Source organism: Aquarana catesbeiana, linkage group LG10 (genome assembly GCF_042186555.1).
Source record: "Aquarana catesbeiana isolate 2022-GZ linkage group LG10, ASM4218655v1, whole genome shotgun sequence".
Lineage (NCBI taxonomy): Eukaryota > Metazoa > Chordata > Amphibia > Anura > Ranidae > Aquarana > Aquarana catesbeiana.
In genome coordinates this window covers 55,136,575-55,154,378 of record NC_133333.1, presented here as the reverse complement: position 1 = coordinate 55,154,378, position 17,804 = coordinate 55,136,575, and the positions used below count along the sequence as shown (strand labels likewise).

The following is a 17,804-nucleotide window of genomic DNA, read 5'->3' as shown; positions in this document are numbered from 1 at the left end:
GTAGCTCCCCATAGAATTCTATCGGGCTGTCACCCAAGCCTCAGTTGAAAGAACTACATAAAAAAGGAAGGGGGGGAGAGGGAGCAGAGCAAACAGCAGAGTGTATCGGGATATAAGGAGCTAAAGAGAGATTTAGCATTTACTAAAACTGAGAAAACAGTTTCAGATGTTCCTTTAAAGAGGACCTACAACGTTTCATTCTTATATATCTGATATATTATTCTTCAAATAGATTAGATAGTTTGATTGGAAGCAAGAAATTTCCTTATACACACCACTAAAAATTGCAATTTATTAGCTGGCTAGCCTTTAACAGACAGTTAGGCTAGGTTCACACTTGTGCGAACTGAATGAGGGTTTCCCCAAATCCAATTTGCATGACAGGGGATTGTGACCAGCTCTCCATGGAGCCTGTTCACACATCTCCAGAGCAGCTCCGGAGTGAATTGCACAGGAATCGTGTGCGTCTTCTGGTCCGTTTTAGGTCCGAATTCAGCCAAAAATTTATACTGAAATCGGACCTGAAACGGTGAACATGGACGCACCTGACCCCTGCTGTGAAGCCGGCCTTATGCCTCGTACACACGATCGGACATTCCGACATCAAAATCCATGTTTTTTTTCCAACGGATGTTGACTCAAACTTGTCTTGCATACACACGGTCACACAAAGTTGGTTGGAAATTTCGAACGTCAAGAACGCGGTGACGTACAACATGTACGATGAGCCAAGAAAAATGAAGTCCAATAGCCAGTGTGGCTCTTCTGCTTGATTCTGAGCATGCGTGGCACTTTGTGCGTCGGAATTGTGTACACGCGATCGGAAATTTACACAAACAGATTTTGTTGTCGGAAAATTTGAGAGCCAGATCTCAAATTTTGTGCGACGGAAATTCCGATGGAAACTGTCTGATGGAGCCTACACGCGGTCGGAATTTCTGACAAAAGGCTCCCATTGAACATTTTTCGTCAGAAAATCCGACCGTGTGTACGGGGCATAAGTCTAATTTATTTTCATTTGAGAACGTGGCGTACCATGTCCATTTTAGGATTTATTCTTCTAACATCTCTCAACCATTCTGGTAAAGTAACCCTCTCCTTACTTTAAACCTTAAAGTGATAGCAAATAATATATATATATATATATATATATATATATATATATATATATATATATATATATTAAAAAAAAAATTCTTTCCCCTTTAAAATAAAAACAATGTTATACTTTATGCAATGATTTTGCACAGAGTATTCCCTTACCTCCTTTGGCCCCCCGCTGCTGCCTGTGTTTCCTGTGCATCTGTGAGACCAGGAAGTAGAGAATCAGTGCTGCAGCTGGGACAATGCTGGAGCGGTGAGAGGAATCAGGTATGTGTTTAGGAGCAGAGGGGCTAGGATAGGCAGTGAAGCATTTTTTATCTTAAAGCATAGAATGCATTAAGGTAAAAAAACTTTTTGATTTTTGTAGCCAATTTTCTTTTACATTTTGGATAGAGTAGTCAATGATTTAAACCTGATTTTAATTTCGTTGTCTGTGTACCATTGGGAAAGTACATTGGGAAAATTACCACTCTTTAATATTCCTGGTGACTGTTGTCACAAGTGCAGGAAGTAATGACAATTTGCAGTTGTCACTGGAACAGGAGGTGAGAGGAAATTTCCCAATAGGGGACATCTGTTCCAGAGGGAAATCCTTTCATTTATTGAGATTTCTCCTCACTTCCTGGTGTGTCTCCAAGATAGGAAATGAGGAGAAATCTTCCAAACAGGACACAGACAACAATAAAAAATAAAAAACCGGCAGAGTATTTAACCATTCCATACTTTATCCAAAGTTAAAAAAAAAAGTTTAATTGTTTTGGCTATAGATACAATTTAATGCGAACCTGAGATACAACGTAAAACAAAACAAAACGAAACAAAACAAAAAACTAACTGCCATCTTACTGACTTTCCCCCTACAGCTTCCTATGACTTATTATTTTTCAATCTCTGTGATGGTTGGCTCCAGGGGCCATAGGTAAAGGTCAAGTGATAGGGATGAGGCAAGACTCTGGATTCCTAATGACAAGCTAGAAAGGCCTGGGATCTAGGGGTCCTAAGGCTTTGAAGAGCAAAATTAACCTGATATGCAAGTGCTCAAAGGGGCATGCTAAGTTGTGTCAGTGCCTACTTGCTTTAAAATTGATCTAACCTGCAAGATCCTCTTAATACATCAGGGACCCCCTCTCAAATAATAAATTATGGCATTAAAGAAAAAGAACCTGCAGCAAAAGTAAACACACTTGCCTTATCCTGAACTTCGCACTGCAGCACGGTGCAGGGGCATCTTCTCGTGAGAGATGGGGTACTTGGCTTTCCCCAGGATATTTTGGAAGGATTGTGACATCACCCTTGCTTAGACACCACGGCTGACAGACAGTAGTAAGGTAAGTATATTTATTTACTTACTTTCTCTTTGTTTTTTGTTTTTTTTTTATTTCATTTTTACATTAATGCCACAATTTTTTATCAGGAAGGAAGGAGGCCTTGATGATTTAAGTAGATCATGCTTTTTAGACATAACCAAGAAGTTGTCATTGTTATCATTTTACCTGTCCCTAAATGGGCAATACTCTTCCCCTCAAGAGAGTCAGCATCCAGTCAGGACATTGTCCTCTCCAAAATGACCCTGGAAGCCAAAACGGCAGACACAATAGGCCTGCTAGTTTAATGTGCTCCTTCCAGTTCCTGCTAGAGTTAGTTGACACTAGAATAAGTATTCTCCCACAAGACTGTCTTCTACATAAATCCTGCAGTTACTCATATCATATATCATATCATACTGTATATCATATCATAATGTATCATATAATGCAATACAATATAACATAATATAATATGAATAATATAGTATAGTAGGAATACTGGACATAGTGTTAGAGGTAATTAATTTGTTTTTGTATTTTGTACCTTTGTGTATGTTGACATTGAGTCTGTGTCGCTTGTATAACTGTATTCTCTGTGTTTGTTTGGCAGTATATCGCCTTTGCTTCCCTGTTCTTCATTCTCATCTCCATCACAACGTTTTGCCTTGAGACCCACGAGGCATTCAATGAGATCATCAACAAGACTGAGACCACCACACAAAACAACGTCACCAAGACGGAGATTATACTAGAAGTGGAGACTGAACCTTTTCTCACATATGTAGAAGGCATGTGCGTGATATGGTTCACGTTTGAGTTTCTGATGCGTGTTTTATTCTGCCCTGATAAAATGGAATTCATTAAGAGCAGCTTGAATATTATAGACTTTGTGGCCATCTTACCTTTCTACCTGGAGGTCGGCTTGAGTGGCCTGTCTTCCAAAGCAGCCAAGGATGTCCTCGGTTTTCTTCGAGTTGTCCGATTTGTCAGGATCCTGAGAATCTTTAAGCTCACACGTCATTTTGTTGGGCTCCGAGTCCTTGGCCACACTCTACGAGCCAGTACAAATGAGTTTCTCCTCCTTATTATATTCTTGGCACTTGGGGTTTTAATTTTTGCCACCATGATATACTATGCGGAAAGGATCGGGGCAGCGCCAGGTGACCTTACTGGCAGTGCACACACCAACTTTAAAAACATCCCCATAGGGTTTTGGTGGGCTGTGGTAACAATGACAACTTTGGGGTATGGGGACATGTATCCAGTGACCTGGTCAGGCATGTTGGTGGGTGCCCTATGTGCGTTGGCAGGTGTGCTAACAATTGCTATGCCAGTCCCTGTCATTGTCAACAATTTTGGAATGTACTACTCCCTAGCTATGGCTAAGCAGAAGCTACCAAAGAAAAAGAACAAACATATTCCGCGGGCACCTCAACCTGGATCACCTAATTACTGTAAACCAGACATGCAATCTCCTCATAGAAGTGCTCAAGGAGATTCCTGTCCCTTAGCTCAGGAGGAAATCATTGAGATCAACAGAGCAGGTAAGATTGTATGAATGAATAAATGAAGATAAGCAGTAAAAATACTGCATCTTGAACAGATGTGTACTATTTTGCAAAATATCATGGCAAGTCATGATTCCAAAAGCTGATATTTCATATCTGGTTGGGCTGTATTAGGTAGATAATTTGGTTATTGCTTCCTTTTATGTAATGTAGGATACAAGGAAAGCACGGTATTGAGAATGTTACACCATCATAATGGCAGTTCTGGAGGTGCAGTGAATTTAGAGATCTTACTGCCTGAATTATTAAGCTGAACTCCAGGCAAACTACTAAATACACAACTGAAATACATACAGTATATGAAAGTTGTCTTGCAAGCTAAAAGATTTGTATTTCCGTTCATCACGTCCCGAGATTTACACAATCCTGCCAGAGAGCACAGACAGGCTCGTGACCTAACTTTTCTCTGGGAGCATTTCGGAGGCAGTAAAAAATGCGGCTCAACCACATGCTTTACAGACCTCCACCCCCAAACCCAACTGCAAGTATAAATGAGCCATAAGTTTTGTTATACATTTCTGTCTGGAGCTCATCTTTAGTACTTGTCCTTACATCAGACTTACTAAATTGCTATCAAGACTGAAATACAGGCACCTAAGGTAGTCTGAACCTACCTTTAGCTATCCACCTGAATTGCAGAGGAGCCCTGGGATTTGGAGCACTCAGTTAGAAAACTTCAGTTTAGTTGAGTTGTGGAACATCCACTGCTGCCTCCCCCACTTTACTGGATGCTTAAAATAGCAGATTAATGATGTTGTAACCTTAAAATAATGGTCCGTAACATTTTAGTTTATCCAAGTTGCGTTACTAATGCCCCTGGGTGATATGCAGGATGCTTCTGAGAACTGAGGAACTACAGCAAAAACCTCAGAAGATATTTGGTTGTCACCCAAACTAGCTGCTGAATAGTTTTGAGTTTTTTGGCAACATACAATAATTAGAACATAAATCACTGCCCTAGGCCACACAAACCAACTTCATGTTTTCACAAGCACTGATGAGGGGTGGGGGTGTTAAAATAAAATCCTGTTGTTGACTTCATTATCAGTCCCCTGACATGAAATGGATGACCACATTACCTCTTGCGGCATTGCCATTATGGAGGTGTATCACCTCAGTACTGGACTTTCCTTGGATGTATATGGCTGCAGGAATTTGCCCAGCACAATCTGCATTTTAACAGGTTTGATGATGATAGTAATAAACAATGAGCGCTACAGTGGACGTGCCAGCGGTGGGGCCCTGGGCCCCCTTGGATCAGGGGCTTGATCACAGTTGAGGCCTCTATTGCTCTGTCACTGCTTGAGGCAACCTATAAATTTCCTTCAAAGGTACACTCTAGGCCAGGGGTGTCCAACATGTGGCCCAAGCCGGCTATGAATGCGGCCCAGCACAAAATCGTAAACTTACTTAGAAATGTTGATTTTTTGGGGATTTTTTTTTTTTTTTTAAATGCGTTTACACTTAGTGAACACATTCAGCCAAAGAAAAATTTGACAGTGTCTCTTTACTGGACTTTTAAAAGTTTTATCCTCCTAATGAAGAATATCCCACGTTTCACAATCCCTCCTTATAAATGTTATCGGCTTCTTTATTTGTGAGCAACTATTTTCAAGGATGAAGCACAAGAAGGGCAAAATTAGAACCAAAATAGCTGAGGAGCACCTTGAGCATTCATTGAGAGTTTCTACTACATCCATCAAACCAGACATTAATGCGTTTGTTTATCAAAAACATGTCAAATATTGCACTGGTTTTATGTTGCCCTCCTTTTATAGTAAAAAATATTGCAAGAAAATGAAGTTTTATTACTCAGATATGTGCATTATACTGTATATATCAGTGAACATTAACTTGTGATCTGCCTGACTTTTTCTGCTCACCAGCTATCCTTATTTTTAGTGGACTTTATTTGTGGCCCGAGACAATTCCTCTTCTTCTAATGTGGCCCAGGAAGGTTAAAAGGTTGGACACCCCTGCTCTAGGTTTAACATGCATTGCATTTAGCTTGATAGAGAGGACACAGCCTTTTAACTGGTGGCTCATCTTGACATTCACCTGGCTGCCCCATATGATAGCCCCCCTGAAGAATCCCTGATTTTCTTAATGACCCTGAATTCCAGCCTGCAAAATTGAAGGATGATTTTTTCTGCCTTCAGGCACTGTCCTTTATACTTCTAAGAAGGAGAATCATATATTGCCTAAAGTTACTCTTTAAGTCATATGCATATCTATCTATCTATCTATCTATCTATCTATCTATCTATCTATCTATCTATCTATCTATCTATCTATCTATCTATCTATCTATCTATCTATACAATACATGCACCTTAAGGGTCCATTCACATGGGCGATTGGCACACTGTTCGATTTCCCGTGACAAGAATTTGTGGGTTCCTGCCCCTGGAATGACAGGTGTGTGTGTACAAATAGCTGCGGCCTCTCAACTGATACAATGCAATGTCTACGTCCAGCCACAATCACCACAGGTAATTGCTGGCTATGAGAACAGTCACAAATTGTTGTTGTCAGCCTGTCATTGCACTGGATTGCCTGAGCAGCAGCAGCTATTCATACTGCCCTGTCATTCCAGATGTAGGAATTTTTTGAATATTTTGGCACTTTGAATGTTTTTTTTTTTACTGAAGTTTATGTGAGTAGCTTTCTTTATCTTTATTAAATGGCGTAGAAAGCATATCATGCTATGAAGAGGCTCTATTTGTTTCATTGAGAGATACACCTTGCGGATCTGGCTGCTCTTGTGGGAGATTTATTCATGGTATGGCTTTAGGATTTGGAAGGAACCATATTTGACGAGATATCAGAGGAAGGGGACCATCCTGGGAGCTGCCTTAAGGATCACATATGTGCATGTTTGACCATCTGTAATAGGGGGTCAACTACTTTGGGTAAGAGGCTGTGTGTGTCAGTGGTGAAGGTGGTGGCCTCCAATTTGGATCCATGTTCCTGTTGACCTTGTTAAACTGCATACTCTCTTAAAGGCCAAAGGACTCTATATGTGCTATGTATTATCTATAATACCTTAGATTTTGTTTACCATGTCAAGTTGTCACTTCTCTCAGGGGAAAATGACTTGATTTACATTGTAAATTTTTTATGAAAAGCGCCTCATTTTATGTTTTATATAGACGCAGGAATATGCAGATCTTGGCCACTGGAAATCGCATGGTGTGCTAATCACCCAAGTGAATGGACCCTTATAGCAAGATCTCAGAAGCTCCCCTGCAGCAAATTTGTAATAGTAATCACCTACATATAAATGATTTTTCCACTGCCTGTCTACAGTCTTCTTCACTATTCTAACTCTTCCAGTGATACTTGCAATCAATTAGATGCTGGTTCAAGCTTGCCATCCTCGGATCTGATTTTGGCCAACTCCTGCTGAATCGGTCAAAATTAATTCTGTGGGTGGCCCTGTCAGCATCATCCGGCTTGACAAAAGTCGATTTTTAAATTGGAAAAAGTAAAGCAGCTCCTTCTGGGACAGAGTCGTATACTTTGGCACTGATAGACTTCTAAGGGAGGGCCTTCAAAAATTAGCATTTTATTGCTTAGTTAGTAGCTTTCCATTGGGAAAAAGAAAAAAAATCTGAAATGCACGCAAAAACACACAAAAACTCCTGAACAAACACCAAAGAGAAACACCCATAAAACAACCACAGATGCTCAGCTCAAGTGTGAATGGGGCCTTAAAGTACTGTATAAGTAAAGGAAAAACTGTTTTTTAGTTTTGGATGGAGTGGAGAGGGATTAGAACACCTGTCAGGTTCTTATTGCTGTCTGTGCTCTCTTTAGGGAAATTCACCCTCTCTATTGTCATATTTAAAGGGAAAGTGTAAGAAAATCCCAAATTTTGGTATGTCCCCAGAACAGGAATAGTGGGAAATCTTCCATTAGATACACTAATCCTGGTGACCCTGGTGACAACCATGGATTCCCTAAGTTTGGAGGAATTTCCTCTCAATTCCTGTTATGGCTATGGGACAGGAAGTGAAGGGAAATCTCTCCAATGGGATGCAGATTGCAGAAAAACCTGCCAGGGGTTATAACCCTCCCTTACTCTATCCAAAATGAAAAAATGTTTGCCTTTAGTTTTACTTTAAAGGGGACTTACACTCAATTGTTAACCTAAATCTATGTAATAACTCTGGTCGGAATAGCTAAATAAAAAAAGTAAGAGAAGGACTGAAGGTTTCTCTTTCTTGGGAAAAAAGCTACTCCAGGTTCAATCCACGAGTTTTCCTTGTAAAGTAATGGTAATGCCCCGTACACACGATCGGACTTTCCGGCAACAAAACCGCGGATTTTTGTTCGAAGGTTGTTGGCTCAAACTTGTCTTGCATACACACAGTCACACAAATGTAGGCCAACAATTCCAAACGTAAGAACGTACAACACGTACAACGAGCCGATAAAAAGGAAGTTCGATGGTTATGTGATATCTCCATTACGAACGCTAGTTTTACAAGACCGAGCGCTTCTCGCTCGTACTTGAGTCCGAGCATGCGTAAATGTCTGTGCGTGGACTTGTGTACACACGATCGGACTTTCCGACAACAAAGTTTTATTGGCAGAAAATTTGAGAACCTGATATCAAACATTTGTGGGCGGGAAATGTCCGACAGCAAATGTCCGATGGAGCCTACACAGGGTCGGACTTTCCGACAACAAGCTCACATCCAACATTTTCAGTCGGAAAATCCGATTGTGTGTACGCGGCATTACTCTTTATTCAAACACCCCAACAAGGCTGTAGAAATTTAACATTTTTAGTATAGAAACACTTTTAAGCTGCACTTAAAGAGGTATCAAACCCAAAACCAAAGTGTAATATATTGCAGCTTACCAATCATTAGATGTGGTGGCTGCATCAGTTTTCTTTTCTTTGGCTTTTTCCTTTCTGTTTTTACCTGGTGGTCTGACCAGTAACACACCTCCTGTATTAGCACGATACTACTCTGGATGAATGAGCACAGCGGGCACAACGGGCAGCAGCATTGTCATTTGGGGAGTGGGTGGGTAGTGTTAAATGTAAATCACAGATTTAAATACTCTAGCAACTTGAAGCCAAACTCCAGCTCATACTTTATAATCAGTTACAACAAACCGTTTTTACCTTTTGGGATAAAGATTTTACATGAATAAATAAAATTTGATCAATTAAATCACCCTTGCCAGTGTTAAATGGTCTGTCTCATCCATGCAAACTGATACATTCTGCTGGAGAGCTTGTGCTGTTGAAAAACCACGGATTTGCAGGTTGGATCACCAGATGAAAATATAAGAGAGAAAGGCTAAAAGGGAAACTAATGCAACCATCACAACTAAGAATTGCCAAGCTTCATTATAATACATGTTAGCTTTTTGGTTCAATACCATATTATAGAAGACATAAAAAGATACAAATCATAGGTGTGCGCAGCCTATTGCATTATGGTGTGCACCTCAAAGCTCAAACACATATGCTTGTGTGTGCATGTGTATATATATACGGAAGGTGTCAGTAGAGCAGTGAATAGTGTCAGAAGGGCAGATATTGGTGGTGTCAGTAGGGCAGTTACAATCTTATTTTAATTGTTTTTTTTGCAATTTTTTAGGAGAAAAAAAGGAAATTTTTGTTTTATTTGGTGAAATATCAGGGGCCTAAACACTGGAAATATGCACCACACGGGGTGATTAGGGTGTGCCCAGGCACACCTGGCACACCCTGTGCGCACGCCTATGATACAAATGAATGCAGCTGTCTATGTTAATAAATTAATGAATTTACTTTTTACAGGTAACTAATGTAAGTACCTGAATTTGACTTGACAGCCTTTTGCAGTCCATTGTACAACAATATTCAGACTGGGAGAGGGAGGGGAAGCACTTGGAATTAATGAAGTGTGCTTCATGTAAATGTGATGACAAGGAGTTTGCGGATAGAGCAGGCAGAGTGAGCAGATGAATGACCTTATCAAGTCTGCTGCTGCCTCTTCACTGTCCAATGGACAGGGTGGTTTCAACAGTGTGTGCCTTAATTGTAACCGAGAAAGTGTTGTCCCTCTCCTTACTGTGTGCTCTAGCAAGGCAGCGTAAATCTCAGGACTGAATGGATGAAAATGCAAATCCTTTGGCAGCTCCCTTGTATGTATTTCAGCTATGGATTTAGAGGTTTGCCTGGAATGCAGCTTTTTAAGTTAATATTCAAACACGTATTTTAAATGCAAATAAAGTATTCTAGTTTGTTGTGATAGGACAGATGTGCCATTTATTATAATATATGCTGTGTCAGTTTCTGCATGGGGCTGTAACCTAGGAGCATGCAAATATAAAGCAATGCTAGGAAGCTTTCTTTGATGTCACACTCTAGACATTTGTAAATAGATTTTCCCAAGCATCAGACACAGAGGGGGTTATTTACGAAAGGCAAATCCACTTTGCACTGCAAGTGCACTTCAAAAAGTGCCTTGGAAGTGCAGTCACTCTAAATCTAAGGGGTAGATCTGAAATGAGTGAAAGCTCTGCTGATTTTATCATCCAATCATGTGCAAGCCAAAAATTCAGTTTTTTTATTTTCCTTGCATGTCCCCCTCGGATCTACAGCGACTTTACTTTCAAGTGCACTTGCAGTGCAAAGTGGATTTGCCTTTAGTAAATAACCCCCAGAGTTTGAAATGGCAGACCTTTTAACCTATTTCCTTTGCAAAATGTTTGCCTCTTTTTCAGTTTTTTTGTATTAAAAATTGTTGCTAAACACTGCTAAGTACCGACAGACACCTGAGATCTCCAGTGTAGCCCCCAGGGGACAGCAAGAGAAAGAGAAAAATGTGAAAAGTTATATTTGCAAACTTGCTTGAATCATAATGTATTAACAAAGGCAAGATGTGTTATATGTTTGCTTATTTTATGTGGCAAAAATGGAATTGAATCACCTAAAATGTAATGCAGAGTTATATTCAGTAATGTACTATGCCGTAAAGTATCATCTACATTTTATTATGTGGTTACCAAACAGGCTTCATTAATGAGTATAACCCGATAAAATATTTACAACCATGAATATTAATACATGAATTCTGTAATAATTAGGCAGTTCTAGCCAAAAGGGTTAACGAGGTTGATTTACTAAAGGCAAATAGATCGTGCACTTTGCAGAGTGCAGTTGCTCCAGAGCTTAGTAAATGAGGTAAAGCTCCACTTTGCAAAGAATACCCAATCATGTGCAAGTAAAAAAAATGCATTTTGCTTGCACATGATTGAATGATGGAAGTCAGCAGATCTTCAGCTCATTTAATAAGCTCTGGAGCAACTGCTCTTGCAGAGTTCTACAAAGTACACAGTCTATTTGCCCTTAGTAAATCAACCCCACTGTCTCTTCAGAGCTATTATATATATATATATATATATATATATATATATATATATATATATATATATTTTTTTTTTTTTTTTTTTTTTTTCGTGTTATTATGGTAACTTGATCTCCAATCAAGGTAACTTTCTGAAAAAAAGGCAGCAAGAATGGGTTTGTGCCTCCCTTTTAGCTGAATCTGTTGCCAGAATAAGGGTATTTATAGTCTTAACAAGGAGTAAATTAGCTTAAAAAAACCCTGTTCTTACTGACCTCTGTAGCTACAGTATTGTGGGGCAATCCATTTTTTAAAGTACACTATGGGGTTGATTTACTAAAGGCAAATCCACTTTGCACTACAAGTGGACTGCAAATGCACTTGGAAGTGCAGTCGCTGTAGATCTGAGGGGAAAATCTGAAATGAGAGGAAGCTCTGCTGATTTTATCATCCAATCATGTACAAGCAAAAATGCTGTTTTTTATTTTCCTTGCATGTCCCCCTCAGATCTACAGCGACTGCACTGCAAAGTTGCCTTTAGTAAATCAACTCCTATATTACCAAAGGTATTGGGATGCCTGCCTTTACAACCACGTGAACTTTAATAGCATCCCAGTCTTTGTCCGTAGGTTTCAATATTGAGTTGGCCCATCCTTTGCAGCTATAACAGCTTCAACTCTTCTGGGGCGGCTGTGCACAAGGTTTAGGAGTGTGTCTATAGGAGCTTAGAGAGCTAGGGGAGGAAAAACAGCAGGACACTGGTCCTCCCAGTGAATGGCTGTGCAGGGAGTATGGGTCAACACAAGCTTAATCAATGGATGAGGGCATGTCTATTGTGATCAGTTTTTTAATAGGAAAGAAGAGGGACTGGCAGGATCGCCAGGTATTTCACACAAAGGGTGCAATACAAAGAGAACAGAATACTTTTTCATGAAAGTACATGGTACAGCAGGCAAATATCAGAAATTTGAAATGTTGGGTTAACATAGAAGAAGGTTTATACTCATCTCTCCCACTGCCCATTCCTCCAACTTACGCTCAGTTCAAGAGCTACGGTTGCCTGAAGAATTTGGGAAGCTTGCATTCCTTGCTGTGCACTTTGGTTCCATCCTGGTGTCCTGTACTGTTAAAAGGGTTGACTAGAGGAACCACAGAGCACAGCAGGGGACCCAGAATTATCTTCCACCTGAAAAGGAACCTCAAGAGCAAAGATTGGAGTAATGCACAGGGGCAGGTGATTATAAACCTTCTTTTTTTCGTAGGTCTTGCTAATTTTCCTTGACAGAGTTGCTTTGAAACTAATTTACCGCTTTGTAATGATATATAAAGCCTTGAATGTTCATAGTCTGGCCACATGTTCATTGTAAGGGCATCTATGCTGAAACAGTTAAATGCAAGTTGACGCACAGCACATATGGATGTTTAAAGTGGTTCTAAAGGATACATTTTTTTTAATGAATTAATTCCCTACATTAATATAAAAAAAAATCCCACTACTTGTTGTGCCCCTTCTACTCCCTAAACACTTACCTTCACCCATCCAGCACTGTACTTTCTGTAGCATTGCTGCTCCCTCTGCCTATTCTCACAGAAGACTCTGAGAGCAGCGGGAGCCATAGGTTGTCAGTAAAATCCTGCGAGGAGGGAGCGGGGGCGTGGCCAAATTGGGTTATGTGTGTCTATGGATGTACACAGCCCAGCTCAGGAGAACGCCCGCATGGGTGCCCACTCAGCACTTAAAGAAGAAGGAGCGGAGAGCGCCCGCTGGGGACTCCAGAAGAGAGGTAACGGACCCTTTTGTGCAATACCATTGCACAGAGGAAGTAAGTATAACATCTTTTTTGTTTTAGTGAAAAAAAAAATCTTTACAATCATTTTACTCTAATAAGCAGTTAATTGAACCAGTGGAATTAAAAATTAAAGTGTATTTCCACTTTTGCAGCCCAATTGGGATAACACCTAGTTTATATTTGTTACATGTTCCCATCCGAAGGGCATCCACATAGCATAACAAAAAACATTTAAAGTGTATCTTTCCCCTTCAAAGCTGACAATTATAGGGGCATGCAGCAATGCATGCTGATCTATAAACCTCCCTAAGTCAAAAAAAAGAGGGGGAGCTTTTTTTAAATTCCCTAAACCTCCCTAAATCACATAAAAGAAGATGGAAAATGCCTTTTGTTTTTAATAAATAAATATAATGTAATATGATGCAGGCACATGATATTTGTGCTTCATCTGCATGTACCATATGCAATTAGACTAATTTGCTGGGGGGGGGGGGGAACATATTCCCCCAAAAGATTTTCCAAGAGGTGCTTTTTTTTTTTTCAGATGAATCTAACGTGTTATGGTGCATGCACAATATGAGGTGCAGATTTCATTGGTGGGCCTGCAAAAGAGACTAAAAAAGCCAGCCACCAATGAGGTTTTTTTTTTTCTTTTTAATGGCATTGCTGGTTGCAGACCAGAGGAGGGGACAGAGTGCTGAGACGTAGGAAGGAGTGCAAAAGGCAATGAGTACTACGAATTTTATTACTTTTAATAAATATGTAGCATCCTCTAGCTAGTGTGCTAGGTGTATATAGTTTAGTTGTTAGTGTAGGTAAATTGTTTTGGCTGAGAGCCAGGCCTGGGATAAATCTGGGTCTGGGTTGAGTGACTCAGGGAGGCTGGATGACTCATCTGACAGCTTTGCTGGTGCCTTCCCCTGCTTCTGGAACCTTAGAGAAGCTTCCAGGTGTAGAGGGTAGAGGCTAAGAGGAGCTATTTGGATTATTTATGAGGACCCTGGCCAATCCCCAGCAAAAGGGGGCTGAAAGGGGGCCGCTCACCTGATAAATAGCCATGCCAGCAGGGGAGTCAGGTGGAAGATAGAGATGGAGTGCTTTGGAGGCTGTCGGAGGCCCTCGCAGGGCTTCCGTGTCTGGGGGGAGGGATGACATCGGGTCTGGGGCTCTAGTACTGGAAGGATCCCCCACAACACATGGAGAAAACCCTTCCTGGAGTCACAGGAGCAAGAAGAGAGGACAGCGGGAGTAGGTCAGCATGTCTGGGAGGACTGTGGTGAGAGTGTCAGACTGGAGCACTGTGGGAAAGTTAGCTTGGAGGGCTAGTGGCATCCCATAATTTTCCCAATCCCTATCCAAGTTCTAAACCCTCAATAAAACAAAAAAAAAAGAAAGTCCTGGACTGTTCCTTGACTCTGGAGTGACTGTGAAAATTCAGTGTGCCTGGCTGTGCGGGTGGGGGATCCCAGTTACTTGTGGCCCTTAAGGGGGTGCGCTAGAGATAGATTCCATTAATGTACTTCAATGATGAAGGTGCAGGACCGCATTAAAAAATTGCTGCTTACCTTTTTACTTGCTAAAAAATTCCACCTAGCTTTCTCCTTCTATGTTATGTAGAGATCGTTGAATGAATGAGAACACATTTCCCAAACTTGACTGCAAAGGTAAAAACAAAAAAGTGAACTAAACGTTTTTTTTTTTTATATATATATATATATATATATATATATATATATATATATTTGGCTGGATCTACACTTTAGGCTCCATGCACACTGGACGTTAAAATAATGTTTTAAAAAACGCCAGTAGCTTTGCAGTGAGTCTTTCAACGTTTTTTAACGTTTTTGCAATAGCGGTTATTAGCGTTTTTAGCGTTTTTTTCTGCACCAGCGTTTTTTAGCGTTTTTTTTTAAGAATTATTTTTTTTTTCATTGGATTAAAAACATTAAAAAACACAGATGAGCCACGTTTTTGAACGTTTATCGACGCTTATCATCGTTTATGCATGTTTAATGCTTGTAAGCATTTTTTGTGGTCAGGAAAACAGCTCCTGAATGCGATTTTAGGGCGATCAGACAACAGCCCTTAAACTCCACTGCTGATAAACGTCCAAAAACGTCCATGTGTGCATGGACACATAGGATAACATATAGGGGAGTTTATGGGCTGTTAAAAAAAACGCCCAAACTCCCAAAAACGGGCGTTTATGAGCTTCAGTGTGCATGGAGCCTTAAAGGGAACATCCATCCATAAACAGTGCACAAGGAACATAGTCTAGTTTATTGGGTCATCTGTTTTCATCAAGCCAGACCTTGCTATAGTGTGACTGCCTGCTCCATTCACTTCTGATGGCAGTCTGTTGATCGGGGAGGAACACATCTTGCTCACCTGCCTGTAATAAAATATGTATTTCTAAATACACCGACTGTAGGCTAAAACTGTCTCTCACATACGGAAAGACTGATATATCTAAATGACAGCATGCTGGAAGGCATAAAGATGTTTATTTAACAGCACACCTGTACATAAACTCAGAGTTGGATTATGTCCAAGATGTCATGATGGACAAAAAGATGTCAGAGAATACCTTCAATTTTTTTTTTCAATGAGATCTCCTGACACATAGTTATCTGTGTGTTTAAAAAAAAAAGTCACCAACCCTAAAGTGACACTAACAATTCAAATATGTATTCTTAAAGTAATATTAATGTAAAAAAAAAACATGATATACTTACCTGATCTGTGCAATGGTATTGCACAAATTAGTTCCTTACTGTACCTCTTCTTTGGAGGCTCTCTTCTAAATGCCCCCTTTGCAAGCCCTGTGCTATGGGGGCATCCACATGGATGCGCTCATGAGCTGGGCTGTGTGTCCACATTCCCCACTCCCTTGTCAAAGGATTTAACTGACAGCCATAGGCTCCAGCTGCTCTCTGAGTAGCCTGAGAATCCAGGAAGAGAGGAGAGCGGTGCTGCTGGATCCTGATAGGTAACGGCCAAATGTTTAAGGATTGTTGGGGGGGGGGGGACAAGTAGTGGAGAGTTTTTTACCTTAATGCAGGGAATGCATTAAGGTAAAAAAAGAAAAATAGACTTTAGAACCACTAAAATAAAAACCCTTTTGTTGTTTTCAGCCTCCTTCAAATTTCTTTATTTTTCTTTTTTTTTTTTTGCTGCTGTCATCCAACTTCATATTAGAGGGTGGCTACATTCATTCTCTATGGTCCTACTGTATTTAGGAATGTAGCCACCCTCTCTTGCTCACACCTGAGATGGATTATGGACTATGGGATGTGTAGTGTGCATAGAGCAGTGTGCAGCATCTGCTTGATCCAAATAAACGTTATAGAGAGGGGGTGAGAATTTTGGGAGCTCAAAAAGGAGGCAGAAAACCACAGTAAGTAACAATTACATGAAAAATAAATTACAGGGCCAGTAAGTAGTGGATGATTCATAAAGACATCATTTAGCCCGGTTCACAACAGCGCGGCTTTCAAAATCAGGCTACTTCAGCGAGATTTTAAAGCCGCAGATCAGTGCGATTTGGATCTCCAATTTAATTGCAGCTTGCGACTTCATTTAACAGGAATCAATGCAAATCGCAATGAAAATTGCAAAAAAAGTCGTGCAGGAACCTTTTTCAAAGTCACTGCGACTGAAGTCGCAACGATTTGAATGGTTCCATTGCTGGCAACAGGGTGCGATGTATCATGCAATTTTAAACTGTCAAATCTCATGACAAATCGCACTGTTGTAAACCAGGGCTTAAGTGTCAGTTTCAAATGAACCTGTGATTTTACTAACTATTCTTATGCCGTGTACACACGGGCAGACCTTTCGACCGGACTGGTCCGACGGAACAAATCCGTCGGACAATCCGACCATGTGTGGGCTTCATCAGACCTTCAGCGGACATTTTCTGTTGAAAATCAGACGGAGTTTAGATTTAGAACATGTTTCAAATCTTTCCGATGGACTCGAGTTCGATCGAAAAATCCGTCTGTCTGTATGCTAGTCCGACGGACAAAAAACAACGCGAAGAATGGGCAAAAATGTCACTTTCTAGATGTGCAAAGCTGGTAGATACATCCCCAAGAAGACTTGCAGCTGTAATTGCAGCAAAAGGTGGTTCTACAAAGTATTGATTCAGGGGGGTTGAATACAAATAACGCCACCACTTTTCAGGTATTCATTTGTAAAAAGTTTGGAAAATCATTTATCATTTTCCTTCCACTTCACAATTATGTGCCACTTTGTGTTGTCTATCACATAAAATCCCAATAAAATACGTTTACGTTTTTGGTTGTAACATGACAAAATGTGGAACATTTCAAGGGGTATGAATACTTTTTCAAGGCACTGTACTTCTGACTGTCACCCCAGTCCCTGATGTGCCCCCTGCAATGAAACATTGGAATTCTGTCCTAGTAATTTGTTACCTAGGCACTGGGCACTGTATTGTAAGAGGGCAGGGTATGTCAGGGTTGGGTCTGTGCCCCATACCTGAAAGAGATTGGATTTGTACTGGGGTGATGGAGGGGTGCTTTTCACATAGTAGCAGGTTAGTGTTTTTTTTTTTCTTCTCATTTGCTTTCAAGTTAAATTCTAGCCAGCAATTTCATTTGCAAGTATTCAAAAGGAATTGTACTGAATGGGACATTGGCATATAAAGCTTTG

General features: G+C 40.4%; 1 protein-coding gene across 6 annotated transcripts in view; it reads left to right on the top strand.

Moving 5' to 3' along the window:
* Positions 1 to 17,804, top strand: part of LOC141110698 (voltage-gated potassium channel KCNC1-like) — a 210,423-nt gene that overhangs the window by 115,346 nt on the left and 77,273 nt on the right. For all 6 annotated transcript variants that reach the window (XR_012236319.1, XR_012236320.1, XM_073602209.1 and 3 more), the window contains one exon: positions 3,022 to 3,955. Coding sequence is in view for 4 of the 6 variants with exons in the window: in XM_073602209.1 (XP_073458310.1) it covers positions 3,022 to 3,955 (934 nt within the window). In the remaining 2 variants the exon portion in view is untranslated. The remainder of the gene's footprint in view (positions 1 to 3,021; positions 3,956 to 17,804) is intronic.